General features: G+C 37.1%; 2 protein-coding genes across 2 annotated transcripts; both read right to left on the bottom strand.

Moving 5' to 3' along the window:
* Window positions 1-1707: 1707 nt before the first annotated feature.
* On the bottom strand, window positions 1708-7816 carry LOC110048939 (ciliary microtubule associated protein 1A-like). The gene is made up of 4 exons (XM_020754699.2): window positions 7051-7816; window positions 4724-4947; window positions 3646-3786; window positions 1708-3119 (listed from the first exon to the last, which is right to left on the bottom strand). Exons 1-4 carry the CDS (start codon window positions 7337-7339, stop codon window positions 3027-3029), a joined length of 747 nt encoding a protein of 248 aa, XP_020610358.1. The 5' UTR covers window positions 7340-7816; the 3' UTR covers window positions 1708-3026.
* Window positions 7817-9066: 1250 nt separating this feature from the next.
* LOC110048926 (protein lin-52 homolog) lies at window positions 9067-15039 on the bottom strand. The gene is made up of 6 exons (XM_020754682.2): window positions 14887-15039; window positions 14712-14789; window positions 12417-12454; window positions 12053-12125; window positions 11543-11626; window positions 9067-10766 (listed from the first exon to the last, which is right to left on the bottom strand). The coding sequence occupies exons 1-6, from the start codon at window positions 14897-14899 to the stop codon at window positions 10702-10704; spliced, it is 351 nt and encodes a 116-aa protein (XP_020610341.1). The 5' UTR covers window positions 14900-15039; the 3' UTR covers window positions 9067-10701.
* Window positions 15040-15103: the final 64 nt, after the last annotated feature.

Here is a 15103-nt window from a genome sequence, read left to right as displayed (position 1 = left end):
GATCCCGTTGAAGCCCTGATTTTTTTTTTTCAGGCTTCTTCTTTCCAATTGCTTAAATTGGAAAATTTACTGCGATGATCATTCTTCACTTTCATTTCTTGTCTCCTTGTTTCACCTTCCAGGCGCTGTCCTTTATAGGCAAGATGGCAGCGATAATTGCCTTCGAGACGGTTCCATTAGGGGAAAACTTGTATTTTGTTTTATTTATTATTTGAAGGTGCCCTGTTGGGTTTTAAATTTCCTACACCGTGCGAAGGGTTTAAGTGTAAATTTTGCCCATAAATCGAAGGGCCGGAGTACGGAGTGTGGAGTGCTGAACGTTTGTTGAATGGTTCAAGGGTTCACAGTTTATTTTTGGAAAGCACGCAGCATATTTATTGGAAGGCAACATGACCTTCGCCCAAGGAAACCGAAGGTGGATGAGATTATTTTCAGTTGAGTCGTGATTCGTCACATTTTCTAGACATGGTCCAAAATGGACTGTTCTTTTTCTAAACGTGAACTGCTAACTATGAAAATCGTGGGTTGAATATACCATTTTGACTGAATGAAATGACCGCCATATGAACGGTCCACTTGAGGCGGCGTTGATTTTTTTTTAATCTATTATTTCCAAAATTTCTATTTTTAGTTGATTTCAAGTCACTTTTAAATTTTCTTTTATTTCTATTTTTTTAAAAATTTTGTTTATTTCAATTTTTTTACACTCCACACTCTGCGTTTTCGGAACAGCCCAATTAAATTGAAGAGCGTACAATGGTTTTACCGCGCTTAGACGAAAAAGAACTGTTTTTATATTTCAATTATTTTAACATTCGAAAGAAACTTTTCTTGAAAAGCTATTTTCTTTGTAAAGAGAGTGATTCTGGATTTAAACAATTTCTACCCCCTGCCTAAGATTTTAGCGACAAGAGGTTACTTATTAGTAAAAAACCAGTTTTAGCTTTGATCGAAAATGCAATGAGAAATGCGTTCATAGGGCCATTTTTGAAAAGGCACAACATTCTAGTTGTGCAAGAAGAGGCCAAATACAGGATATTTCTACCATCATTACCCTTGGTGTTGTGGTCTGGCCTTGTCTCACTGGTTGGTGCTTCACACAGGGTTAACCGCTCATTGCCCCTTTTCCCCTCGGACAGAATTGTCCAAGAAAAATTGCTGTTATGTTATGTCCTCCATACGTACACTATATAAAAGGCTTAGCCACGGAAACTGCAGAAATTAGAGAAGAACCATATGTTGGGCTTATTCACAAACAATTTCCGGGCCTCGGAATAATACGCGAAAAGAAACTCGTAGAGTGGAAGAAACATACGGCGGGTAAAGTTAAAAAGACAAAGGACACTCCTTGTGACGACGTGCAACTTACTTGGTAATTTTGTTGCGACAAAAGATATGTAACACGTGTCACGTTTTCCACCCATGGAACTAAAAACAACTAATTCTACTTTTCAAGGTTTTCGTTCCAGCAAGCAGAATTGTAAAGGACTTTTTGCTATGATGAATGCAACGAACAAGATGCAGAACTGTTCATTTCAGCGGGGAGGGGTAGTGGAGGCGGGGGGAGGGGCTACGCAAGCAACGTTTCTCGCACCCGGGGGAGCCTCCTTGTTCCGCTTTATTCCGTTTTCACATGAGATCCCCTCTCCCCAGGATCTCGCAAATGCGCAACAAAATAACGGCGTCTTTACAAGTCAACAAGCCCAGTGACTTTCAATAAAAATTTATTACGTGCACACAACCATTAAAGCTTTTTTTATACACAAAGCTGTAGCACTCTCGTGATAAAAATAAAGACTCTAAAATATCTTTACTACATGGCTAAAGGACTGTGTTAAAGACTGAACCATACAACATAAATTAGATTAACTACAAAAGGCAACAAAGAGTTTAAACAACCACCAACACTTGTGGTTAAAAAAAAATAAAAATAATGTATTAACGATCTTAAAAGGTTTACTTTTGGATTTGAGATAATTGTTGGAGAAATCCCTGTCGTTTGTTTAATTTCCTTTTTTGTTAGTTCCATAGAGATTTACGTAAAGTATTACTTAACAATCAGACATCTAAAATATTTACAAAATTAATATTGGCTTTAACAGACAGTTTCAGAGACAAAACTGGGCTGCTCCTAATGTTTCAGTCTTCGGATAAACGTCTAATGTGCGACCATTCAATTCAAAGCTATTAAGCAGTACTTTCATGTGGTACGGTTTATTATGCTGTACAAGGTGGATGAAACCCTACTGTGCGACCATTCAAATGAAAGCTACTGAGTAGTGCTGTTTATTTTGCAACTATTTTGCAAGCAGACATTTCAGTTAATTCTTTGAATTTTCAGTTTCAGTGCATGAGCTGTATCCGAAATATACCCTAAAGAGAGACAGAAATGACAACAGTTGTATATATATTACATTTTGCTCCAAACGGCCTTCAACTGTTTACTTCGTTGTCTATTCTTTCAGGTACAAATCGTACACCTAGGTTAAAAAGCAACAAATTCTTAAAATATTCTTTCGCAAATTATATCAACATTAACTTTGATTGACGGTAGTTAAATTATAACTGAATGAATGGTGATTTTTTTTTTAACAGATGTCTTGTTCCAGAAAGTTAAACCATAAACCAAACGGGGACATCACATAATTATCATGAAGTCATTGTTTTGGAAAAGCTCCGTTTTCAAATGTTTTCCAGTCACTCTTAAACACAAAGCCAGCATTTTCAAATTCTGTCTGTCTGAAGATCGTTTTAGAAAAGCTGGCCTACTGTGGAATAAAGCTCAGCTTGCGAACAGGCTCCCAGTGAGCGTGTCCCACCCGATTGCTTTGCTCATTCTTCTGTTTTGTGCTGGCCAAATTTTTTTCCATCGTCGCCAGGAACCTGTTCGCAGGCTAAATAAAGCTACGTTTTCAACTTTCTCCTGGTGTAGTGTGGATGGTGCCCAAGTGATTTACTGAGGGAGTGGGATATGGTTTATATTCTGGAACTAGACTGTAATCATAAGAAACGGCAGGAAATCTGAGTTAATCAATAGGATCCACAATCAGTGGTGCAATGTACTCAGAATGCCTGATACCAAAATGAAAACTGGGAGCTTTCTTCCTGTGTACCCAGAACTGCAAGAGAAGGAAATAGTTGCATTTAATCAATAAAACCATAAATCAGTTAATCAATCAACCAATCAATCAATCGATCGATCAGTCAGTCAGTCAATTGGCCAGTCTGTTGGTTGGCCAGTCAGTCAGTCAAACTGACAGTTTTTAGGCGATTTTAGGTGCAAGTAAGAAACAAAATTCGATTCCAAAGCAGGATGCCATGGGTTTCCTGACAGAGGAGATACCATGAATCTGAAGTTAATAGGCTGGGATAATAGAAGATATCATGGTTCTCCTATCAAAGGAGGTCAGTGGAACAAGGTCCCAGTTCTTGTGGTCATAAAGGTGGACAGTATAGGAAATCCCTGTCAAGAAAGGGGAGGAAACCATAGAGAGGAACTCACAATGGTGCCAATTATTCTGGTGGGTATGACAAGCATAGATTTCCCAAAGAGAGTTTAAGATTAGAAGTCATTGAAATGGTAAAGTGGTACAATTCTGTGCTTACAAAACTTTAAAATAATCATTATTGGATTCTAATAGTTACCATTTCTGGTCTATGAGCTCCAGGTCCTGGTTTCAAGGTTCTATCGCCAGGTGCGTAGTTACGAGCATTCATTGAAAAGATGGGCTTCCTATCTTTGTAGATATTCGGGTCAATCACTTTATATGTGCCTGGTCCCGGGGTCTGTAGAGAAATGGGAAAATTCATGTTCATCACTAGGAGTAAAAAGATTGAAAAGCCATGACAGCAGGATCAGTGTTAGAAGTTAAAGGAGCTGTGCCACAGTTCGTGCATCTTGAAAAATTTAGCCTACATTTTTCAAGTTCATTGCTTGTAATCCGTGTCAATCTTCTCCTTCATTAACCATCCTTGTTTCTTTATGGTTTATAATTGTTACTTTTTTAGTGTTTTTCTATCTTAGCAAATTATTATTTTCCGATTTCCTTCAATTTAAAGGTAATTTTGCATATGGCCAAAATAACTCGCAATACCGTCACTGTACTCCTTTACGTGGCAAATGAAACAGAGCTTCTCCACACTTTATCAGATCTTCTAAACAGCTCACCATTACCCCTTACATTTCCAGGTGTAATAAGAGTAGGGAACAAAAACACAATGAGCTCAGTCAACGCACAAGTCAACTTCTGTATATGGGGTTCAGGGCCACCTTAAGTTTTCGAGAATTTAAAGTGGTACTGACCCCATGTACGTGTATTTTTTTAATTTTGCCTATGTTACATCTTATCCTGCTAATCAAAATTCCATAATAAAAACCTGGGGGTCACCAATCTCGTTTTAGATTTAATTTACGTTAAAGTTAGAATAATGGTGTCTTTAGTTAGTAGGTCATAGCACTGCTATGGTAGCCTATTGTGCCACAAAATTGATAACAACACATTTGTCAATGATTGGGCAGTTTGTTGATACCATGATTGCAGCATCAACTGATAAAGAGTGGTTATAATGACTCATCGAAATCTAAGTTTTGGAAACTACTGAAAATTGGTGCCAGCCACCTTAAGCTCCCTATTAGTAATTTGTCTCCAGACAAGAGATTTTTATGTTTTATCTTCAAATTTTGCAGTATTATCTAGACCTTTGTACCTGGCAGTACACAAACCTTTTGCAAATCCTCATGAAAACTTCCAATCTTTGATCTACTTGTCATGGAGAAAGCAGCTGAGGACTTCTTTCCCACAGACTTGGGGCCAAGAATCACAGGCATGTTGTAGTTATTTGGAGCTGGATTGTTGTCGTTTTTGCCGTAGGGTGTGCGCAGTCCAAATGAATAATGTGGAGGGAAGGGATGCTTCTGAACAGGATTCTTCTCAGCTTGATAATCCCCTTTGAGAAAGTACGACAAATCACAACAAAGTTACTGTGAAACTCAGAAAACTATGAACACCAGGAATACCTATGGAATGTTATTGTGTAGCAAGGAAAAAAGCCAATTAGGTAGATGTGGGAAACCAAACCGCAAACAGTAGTGGTAATAAGCCATTTCCAAGTTGGTATTTTCTTTCTGTTTCAAAACGAGTTCTGGAAATGAGTTTGATTTATGAGACAGTGAACGTGAAAGAAAATCTCATTTCAAAAATAAAAGGTTTGTACCAAGACTCATTTTGAAAAAGAGGTAAAAGTAACTTGGAAATGGCCCATTAGTTTGTGGTTTTGGGGTTTTTTCGTGTGTCCTGCCAAAATCAAATCAAAGTGTTCATAATTTTTTGAGTTTCACAGCAATACATGTACAACCCTGTCAGTAGAGTCTTCTTTGATCTTCCTAGAAAAATTGGTAAGAGGAAGGAGACTCTATGAGCATCCTTGCCATGCTTTGATTTGCCCCTCATCCAAGACAAATGACATGTCAGCCAGTTTTGAGCTGGTCAAACTGGTTTTCTGATGCTGTGCATGATCACTTGCAGCTATTGCTGACTACTCCCACAGTATGTTGCTAAAAGTTAATCAACAAATTGGCAACTGCTTTGCTTTCATACAAAGTCTCTGAAAAAGATTTTTTGAGAAGATCGAGGGAGGCTCTGTTTGCAGGGTACACACATGCTAAAATGACCCAGAAAAATTTAGAAAAACAAATTAGAGCCTAAGATTCGGTTCAATATATAAAGATGAAGATGATGATCACAGTTCCAGAACTTGAGACTCCAGGCTCCATGAATCAACAGTAAAGCTTTCCATTCAACCAAAAATTCCTGAACTTTCAAAACGGAATGGTACATAAATTTCCTGGGAAAGTTACTGGAAAACCCACAAATTGCAGAATTTCCAAAATTCACACCATTCAATTGAAAATTCTGGACAGAAAATTAAATGGAACAGTCAAACCCCTATTAAACAGCCACCCTATTAGATGACCAGTAATTAAAGTCCCTATCAAGGCTTTTCTATTGTTTTTACCTCTGTTAAATGGCCAACCCCATTTAAAGCAGCCACTATCTATTTCCCCGAGGGTGGCCGTTTAATAAGAGTTGAAAAGTAAAAAAAAAAATATCCCACAGTTTGGAGTTGTCTTCTTTTCCGTACAATCCAGAAAATGTGTATTTGCCAGTTTTCCAGAAATTCATACCGGAATGTTTCATTGAATTTAAAGTGCAGAACATTTCTATCTGGGAAACCTTGGCTGTGCAGCTCCACTGCAAAAGGATACAATTTCCATACCCATGAAGAGTCTGAAAATTGTATGCATAATTAAGTATTCAATAATTAATATGCCCAAAAGTGGCAGGAACATTTGTTTCTCAAAGGCAAGAAAGTTATTACTAAACATAAGGAAAAACCTTATTTACATTTTGTAAATGAAATATCTGACCAAAATGTGCAAACACCTTGCCATAAAGAAGGATTTGGTCCAATACTTCGCGCCAAATAAGAGAACAAACACGTGAATTTCCCCAAAAATATTTGGTATTTGGTTTCGTTTTGCAATCTGATTAGCTCCTGGTTGTTCTAAATGTTTCGCACCGTTCGAGTTCGCATCCAACTTCTCGATTTCTCATCGACTCTAGCAATAGCATTTATTCTCGCATTTGATTTGAGTCTTGAGATTAGTAATAGTAAAGCTGGAGTCTGGTGGACTATATTACCATCTCTATTGCAAGGCTTATGTCAAAAGTCAGTCCGCATTTATATGTAACTATTTAGTGCCGCAAACCGGCCTTTTTTTCTTCATCCTCCAGATCGCAGACATTAAGAGAGTTGCTCTTTTCCTGACGAAAAAACATTTTATTAGGTTCTGCCTGCGTTCATTTCAGGATATCAGAATCTCCTTGAGAACTTCGCGAAGAATCACTCACGTGGCGTTTCCAAGGACGCGCCAATCCACGAATTTAGCAAGTGAAAATAAACTTTGCTATTGTCCAAACTTTAATCACACCACATGAGCCATGGCACTTACAATGAACTACATTCTCTTTTAAATAGATATAAACTTACATGGAGCTGGCGTCTGAAATTTTCCTTGTGAGTTTGTGCGAGATTTGAGAGTATATTTCGGAGTGCCTTCGGGGCCGAAGCGTGTCACATCTGTAATCCTGTACTTCGGTCCTGGCCCCAGCGATTGCTGATTTTTCCACGTTCGAGAGCCAAAACTGTAAGCTGCCTTCTTGTGTTTTGTGTAGTCGTGTCCAATGTAGCCTGTTGATCCTGGTAGCTGGTAAGCCGCCGGCCCTGGTCCACGGAACATCGCTCCGATCATGGGACGTCTTCTCTCATCCTCCGCCATGACGACAGAAGTTTGTCGAACTATTTTACAGAAAAGCGCGTTCCGAACTTCGTCTTTGCCTCTCCAAAACTTTGTTAAATTCAACGTTGTTTAGAGATGAGCCTGATTTTCTTAAAATTTGCTGGATAAAGCGTCGACCAACGCAGAAAGTGTGGCGAATCTTAACCGTAAACACAAGGCCTTCTTGATCTCCAAGGAATGGAACGATGGAATATGACACTTGTCTGTCTATTGCTGTCACGCACGGACGAATCAATCAACTCTAATGGGATTAATTATTCATACACCATAATTTGGACCAATAGGCTGCGCGCGGATAAATTTTGGCGCCCCCAATTGAGAATCCGCCGGGACGGCCACTTTGTTAATGACACAAAATCATAAAACGACAATACATTGTTTGACAACTATATATAGAGCACACTTTGCGATCGACAGTCCCACTCTTTGACTTCCTTCAAGGAAAATCTAAATTTCTATAATTGAAAATAATACTTTCACCCTACTTTATAACATTCCACAAAAGAAAATTCTTAACGGGAAGACTCACAATTAAAATGCTGCAGAGTTAAATTTCCAAATTATGGAGATTTCAATGTCCTCTTGATCTTCAGTGTTTACTTCTTAGTCAAATAGAAATCAATATATAGGTCTATATACTCAAATAAAAATATTAAATGTGTCCGTTTCTTAACTGTTTGAAGAATGTTTTCTTTTTATAGTTATAAACCACTCATTTCTCAAAAGAGGAATGTTGGAGCTGGAGAAAATGGAAATAATTACTAGTGTAAGAAAGCTGGTAAAATTTGTCCCCCGACTTTGAATGGCCTCACCTCTAAACTAATAAATCCGCAAAAAAATGACTTTTGCGTCCATATTGTAATCTTTCTCCTCAAATGCATTAACAATCCATCAAGTTTAAACAAAGTAAATACTAACTGTGACAGATTGGATATGTAATTTTAATTACATAGATTTTTATGATTTCATTCTTGAATTTTCTCCTTGGTTTTAGTTTCAATTTGAGAAGATGTATCCACATTTGAGACAGTGTTTTAGCACATTTCCAAACAAATTTAATTTCATCATAAATATTACACTGCCCATCATCTTTTCAACTCCCTTCTCGACATAATTTTGGAAATGTGATAAAACATGATCTCATTACTTCGAACTGACGCAAAAATTGAAACACCATCAAAAAACTTTCACCTGTTTTTCTCACAGTATATTGCAATTTAATATTGCCACTTTCATGCACACTATACAATAATGAAAAAAGAAAAAAAAACAATTTAATGAGAGAGTGAAAAACATAAAACATTTTTTGTGATCATAATGCAAATAAAAAAGCCAAGACCATAAGCTGAGAACACTTGTAGTACTGTACTTGTAGTTCATCTTAGGGCCCGTATGTACAATGTACTGGGCTGACAGGATTTGTTTTCTTCTACCAAAAATCTTGACAAAAGCTGTTTCCATCAAATTTTCAAATATTTGATAATCGTGGGTGCACTTGAAACCAGTACAATATTTGTTGACCACAAAGTGTTAATCACGTGTTTTCTGCAAGAGTTTTGCAAAATTGAATTGACGAAATCCGAGTCTTAATTTTAAAAAATGAGTCTCACCAGTAACACTATAACCTCCACCCTTCCCCTCTACCTTCCTAGATCCTCCAACCACTTCCTTCCCTCACCCCCCGCCATTGGAAAAAAAAAAACTCATTCAAAACAAACTTAAGTTTTATTTACTTGTCAATAGAAATGCTTACAATACCAATAGTCTGACAAGAAATCAGCTGTTCATAGATGTTTGGGGTGTCTTTTTTGGGCATAAGTTTCCTTTTTTTGCAAAATAACAAAAATAAAACTAGGATCTAAGTGTACTCTTGTTTCCATTGTTTTCCATTGCCCACTTTTTGTTAAGAAAAAAAAAGCATTAAACCTGGTGAAGGCATCATTCACAAGCAGAAAAGGCAATTTATATTTAATATTGGATTATTCAGCCCTCCATTATTTATTGATTTACTTTTGAATGGAAAAATGTAATGTTTCCATACTGTAGAATCAACTTATGGTGAAATTTTATGAAGGGAATAAAAGAAATTATTTTATCTCAGTTACTACAAACACTGTGATTGGTCAATTTAGCAGGCTGTATTCCACTGTACGGCCCGCTAAAATTTAACACTGTTTTTGTTGCCAAAATGTTTCGTGATACGTCTCCAAGTGTTCTTAACTTTTACAGCAATTAAAAGTTTAAAACTTTCTTTTACTTTAAATTGTGTATTAAAATGTGAAAACCATTCAACAACGATTTCAAATTGACTTGGTTTGCTTTTGATGTGCGTCAGAAATTTGAAGCCGTTCTGCGTGAAAAGCAGTCGTTCCCGAACCCATCAGACACACAGTAGAGACATAATAAACATCTTACTAACCTCATCTTCTCAGTCCGTACTGTAAGTTACAGATCTTTGTTTTTCCCCATGGATTTATGGCCTAAGCAGGAAGCACTTGGGCCATAAATTGAAGGGGAAATACTTGGTCCATAACTTACAGTAAAGACTGAGAAGACCAGGTTAGTAAGATGTATTTTAGATTCTAATGGACCTGTTGTATGTTTGAATAAACATGTGATGAAATTGAGACTGAAACGGAATGAACCTTGACACAGAGTTCTCCGATTTTCAGCCTCAGAGGGGTCTAATGACATATCTAAGAAGAGAGAGCTTACTGTACTGGTCAAAAGTTATTGTTAACCAGAAAAGCTCCACATTGTTTTACATAGCAATAAAATTATGTTAAACATCTTTGTAGCTATGCTTCAGTGAGTTTTTGTTGATGATACAAAAAATATTTAAAAACTTCACTTTCTATTACATGTATGAGCAATCAGTGACATTGAAAACCCTATGAGTACGTGTAATTGTATGTTATTTTGGATGAGCCAGCTACCCCTAGTTTAATTTATCATAAGACAATATGTCACCTTGCATGGGAAAACACTTGCTAACTTAATATCAGCTTAACTTAACAAAGGTGAAATTCTTTGCAATGACAAAATTGGGAAGTTAACATTTCCAGCTTTGGCCTTTTGTTTACAACATTTGGCTAAAGTTGTGTGGTTTACACTCAGGTAAACACATTTTCCAAGAAAAAAAAAAGCCAAAAAAACCCCTTACAATACAACAGAACCCTATCAACAAACTCGGTAATGCAACCACCTTGTTTTCATAGAAACTTACTCTCAGCCTGAAAAACCTGTGGACAAGCACTTTCTTAATGATTACTATCACGTGAAAATAAGTATCAATGGGATTCTACTGTTGCAGAATTCCATGATACACTGTAACATTATTCTTATCTTCTTCCTGAGTTCACTTTTTCCAGGATGTTTAAAAACTTCCCCCTTGTCATTTCCCGAGCTGAAAAAATGATAAAAACAAACATCAGCTATGCCAATGCATATCATAATGTTATTACTATAAAATCCTGGTTGTCCCTATTTCAAATACTGAACAACCAACTTTGTAAATTTGATTTCCCTGATGAATCTTTTGTTGTCTGTTACATTAAAGTTTACTCATTGACTCCTAAGAGTTTCAATTTATGATTTATTTAATACAGTTAAATGGCAAATGGTAAACAAGGAATAAAATTGAAAGCCACACAGATAATTCACAAAGGAGTCTATTTTGTAACCCGATGTGGAAACAGATTATTGTACTATATGTATTTATAAGTGTATGTAAAAAACAACATAAAGGCTAAATTAAGACAATGTGACTTACAGATGGCACCTTCTATATTTGTTTACTTTGCAAGGTTACTAATAGGGATGGACCATATTTTTGTTATGACAGGGGGTGGGTTGTTAGGCAATTTCCAATTTTTGCCAAAAGAAAATAATAATAATAATAATAATAATAATAATAATAATAATAATAATAATAATTGTCTGTCCCTTAGAAAAACAGGTCACAGGTCATACTGACTGCCACCCACTTTTGTCAACACTTGTAGAAATTTCTCAGAAGAATTTGATCACTGCGATAAATTAGAACAACATCTCCTAGTTTATTGTTTTTTTTTATTCTTATCATCTGTCCCAGTCCACTTGACAATTCAGTGATGTTGTAAAGAGAAATAAGCCCTTGATCACTTCTCACTCTTGGGAAAGTACTCTAAGTTAGCAACTTACCTTCATCCAGGCCAAGCTGAAATGCTAGATTTTGGAGTCCACGAACTTTTTCCATTAGTTGTGATGTAGTAAGACTTCCAAATTCTACAAAAATTACAAAACAAATTGAAACAAAAAAAAGTGACATAATATGTATTATTATAGCACATCATTAAGTGCTTTGATATTAGTTCTGATTCCGAACAACCCACAAGTATCTAACTTCTCCTTACCCATTCAAAAGTAAACCATGAATCATTCTGTTGTGTTCCTAGGCAATACACATTTTGCTCTTACAATGCCTTTCTCCACCCAGGTGTATAAATGGGTACCAGCAGGTAGAGGGTAACCTTGTGATGGACAAGTATCCCAATTAAGGGAGCAGACTCTCTTCACACAAAGGAAACTAGAGATAAGGACCAGCCTAATGGGCTACTAGGCTTGAATTTAGACCACATCAAGCCAAGAGATATCATTCTATTCCTGAAATCATATCAGAGACTGTTACAGGCAAAGATTTCTGAGTTGTACCTTGCAACATGTCCATGTCATCTTTCTCTAGTTCAGCCAACCATTTTGGTGGAGTACTTGATAGAGAAAAGGGCTGTAATGTTTAACAAAAACAACATTGTTAATATCATGTTCTATGTCCCTACATAATATTATATTGTATATATATCAGTGTTTTGGGTCAATTTTTGCTCTTTTTAAAATTAATACAATCAGTTTACTCCCAGCCGTTTGTTGGTGACATGTGTAAGTATTATGTCAGCCGACAATTGGTTGGCAGTTAACCCCCAGCCTAAAATGGGAGCCTTTTTCATAATGACCAAATATTAAACATTTATTTAAATGGATGTAAAAAGTGAAACTAAGAAAAGTGGTAAGTACTTACACTAACAGCAAGTGAGGCAAAGTCAGACACTCCAGGAACTGTCAAGAGTAAGGTATGAAGTACAATATTTTTAATGTAAAATCATAGAAGGGAATCATATGATCTGGTAACTAACATAAATGTAGGCAATTAAAAGAATGTAAGAATGTTAGGTACCGTACATACTAGGTTGACAAGATCTGTTTGGCTCTGTCAAAAATGTCAACAAATTTTGTCTCCACCAAATTTGGAATTTTATAATCGCGTACACACTTGAAAACACCAAAATATTTGATAACCACAAGTTAGTGTCAATCACATTGAAAGTATAGACTCTAAAATGCGAGATGAAATTTACTTGACTGACGTTTTCAGTCAGATAAACGCCTCCAAATTGTAAAATCTGACAGCTTTGACCCTTGACAAAAATTTGTCCTGTTCTGAGGCAGGACGATGGTGCCTTTGAAGTTTAGTAGGCTTGACAAAATTCTGGTAGGACAAAAAATCCTGTTCACACTGAACACAACTGATGACAAATATTTTTGCAAAATAAACAAAAATTTGCCTCATGGGAACAGGCCCTTAGGCTCAATTTCTGCCACTTTCTCAGGTCTCCCTTTTGGGTGGAAGAGCACGGCTCATTAATTTTCCTGTATGGTGGCTGGTAATCAAGCCTTTAGGAATGCAGGCAGGTGAAATCTGCGTCCTTTTCCAAGATGGTGAATGAGGGGATCTGCTTGAGCCATCATAACTATTATATTCTTGTGCTAACTGGTTAGCAGCAAGGTGAAAAGACTTTTTTGATTCAATTTCTTTGCCCTTCTCTCTTGCCTAAAGCCATAGTCAAATGGACTAGTAAGTAGTCGCGAGTAGCTGCAAGTTAAACTTCCGCAGAGACTTGTGTTGGGTAGTACACACAAGTACATACAAGTTGTAGAAAAACCCATTTTGAGGATATGGCCTTACTCCTGTGCAGCTGAAATGTAACCATCACGAAAACAAAATGGTAGATATTACAGACATACCCAGGGATTGGGAAGGCCATGCGCCACGTGCATATGGCGCATAAAGCTACAAAATGGCGCATTTTGGGAGTACTTGCTGGGCCTGCGATGCACCCTAGCCACGAAACAGCAAGTGAAGTATATACTATTTTGTGGAAAGGACTTTCATTTCTGAAGTTTTCAGTTTTAGTAATGATGAATAAACATGTGAAAAATCACGATGCCTTTGCTCTAAATTAACGCTTTAAAAGTGTTCGCTTTGTTTTCGTCCCCAGATCCCTCACTTGGACTATGCTCGGAAATGACGTTTTTGCTCAATCCATGTGCTTTCTGTTTTCATTGATAGAATTGGCTGACTTGAATAAGTTTTGCATGCTATAATTAGCCAAATAATATGTCTCCGGAAGCGAAAGTTCCGAAATTGGATGTCCAAGACTTGGAGATTGTTGCTGTTTTACAAAATGAATGCCGATTCTACTTGAGGGATGTTGAGTATGAAGATGGCACAGGGGAAGTTTTAGCACAAGAAATCTCAAATGAAGCCCAGAAAAGGAATATACCTGTTAGAAAGATGATTGGATTTGGTTCTGATGGAGCAAATGTCATGAATGGAGAAGGAAAAGGCGTAAATGGGAGGCTGAAGGAACAAAATGCGCACCTGGTATCACCTGTCGAAATTTTTTTTATGGCCCATTTATTTACCCTAATGGCCCAAACTTTTTACAAATGGCCCATAACTTTCCATTATGGCAGGCCATAGGCTCAATTGCCTGTTTTGCCTTCCCAATCCCCGCATATGATGTATTTCATTGACTGACAGGCTGCTATAACAACAAATGGACATCACTCAACTTGCATTGACTTGGGTTGCATGACCAAACTGTGAAAACTTGCGTCTACTTGCGTGCATATTGGATCTCCACCAAAGTGAGCACAAGTCATCCCAATTCAACGCAAGTGCACCCAAGGCCTGGCCAAACAGAGTCGCAAGTTTTCAACTTACGTCTACTTGCGAGTCTGTTTGCCCAGGGCTTAAATTTTAACATTCTCTAAACTACAAACTTTACACTAGAAAAATTACTTATCACATGTTCAGAGTTTACTTGCTTCCAAGCCGACCCTGATAAACTTTTACAATTTGGTAAATTAAACCACCTTTATACTGACCAAGGATCATGTTTGTACAGTGCAACTCAAAAATAAGCTGATTATATGCTTCTGCTCAAGTACACTAGATACTCAAAATAGCTTTAATTTATTTTTGCAGACCAAGTGTATAAAATGCAAAAAGCTAAGCATCACCGTAACTCACTTTGCTCTGGCCACAAATCAGGTGAAGCCCTATCCAGCCGTTCAAAACTTAAAAGACCTTGCAAGCTTTGATCAAGTTCTACAAAGACAAACAGATCAAGATTGAACATGAGTACATAAAAGAGATATAAAAAAGACACTTGATCTTAGAAATTAAACGTAATAGCGCTTCAAACCTGGTGATTCCATTTCTCTTATTCCTCACAATTCAGCTACAAAATAACGATTTAAACTAAGAAAACGACCGACAATTTATCAAAGAATTGAAGAGAAAATTCAACTTCTCCGCCTGAGATTGTACGGTCGTCCCCAGTACTCACGGATTTAGTGTTATCTCCAAATATGGAAAAGGCTCCTTAGGGACCTCTTTCGTGTTCTGAGATAAACGTAGCC

The sequence above is a fragment of the Orbicella faveolata genome, unplaced genomic scaffold (assembly GCF_042242905.1).
Source record: "Orbicella faveolata isolate gen_17 unplaced genomic scaffold, um_ofav_v1 contig_15, whole genome shotgun sequence".
Lineage (NCBI taxonomy): Eukaryota > Metazoa > Cnidaria > Anthozoa > Scleractinia > Merulinidae > Orbicella > Orbicella faveolata.
The sequence above is the reverse complement of the archived record's forward strand: the minus strand, read 5'-3'. Positions and strand labels throughout refer to the sequence as shown.

Coding starts and splice junctions, on each gene's coding strand:
- LOC110048926 (XM_020754682.2), bottom strand. Junction 12,455..14,711: donor TGATTTGTGGCCAGAGCAAA/GTGAGTTACGGT, acceptor TACTCTTGACAG/TTCCTGGAGTGTCTGACTTT. Junction 10,767..11,542: donor TCAGCTTGGCCTGGATGAAG/GTAAGTTGCTAA, acceptor TCATTTTTTCAG/CTCGGGAAATGACAAGGGGG.
- LOC110048939 (XM_020754699.2), bottom strand. CDS start 7,339: ATGGCGGAGGATGAGAGAAGACGTCCCATGATCGGAGCGATGTTCCGT. Junction 4,948..7,050: donor ATTTCAGACGCCAGCTCCAT/GTAAGTTTATAT, acceptor ACTTTCTCAAAG/GGGATTATCAAGCTGAGAAG. Junction 3,787..4,723: donor TTCATGAGGATTTGCAAAAG/GTTTGTGTACTG, acceptor ATTTCTCTACAG/ACCCCGGGACCAGGCACATA.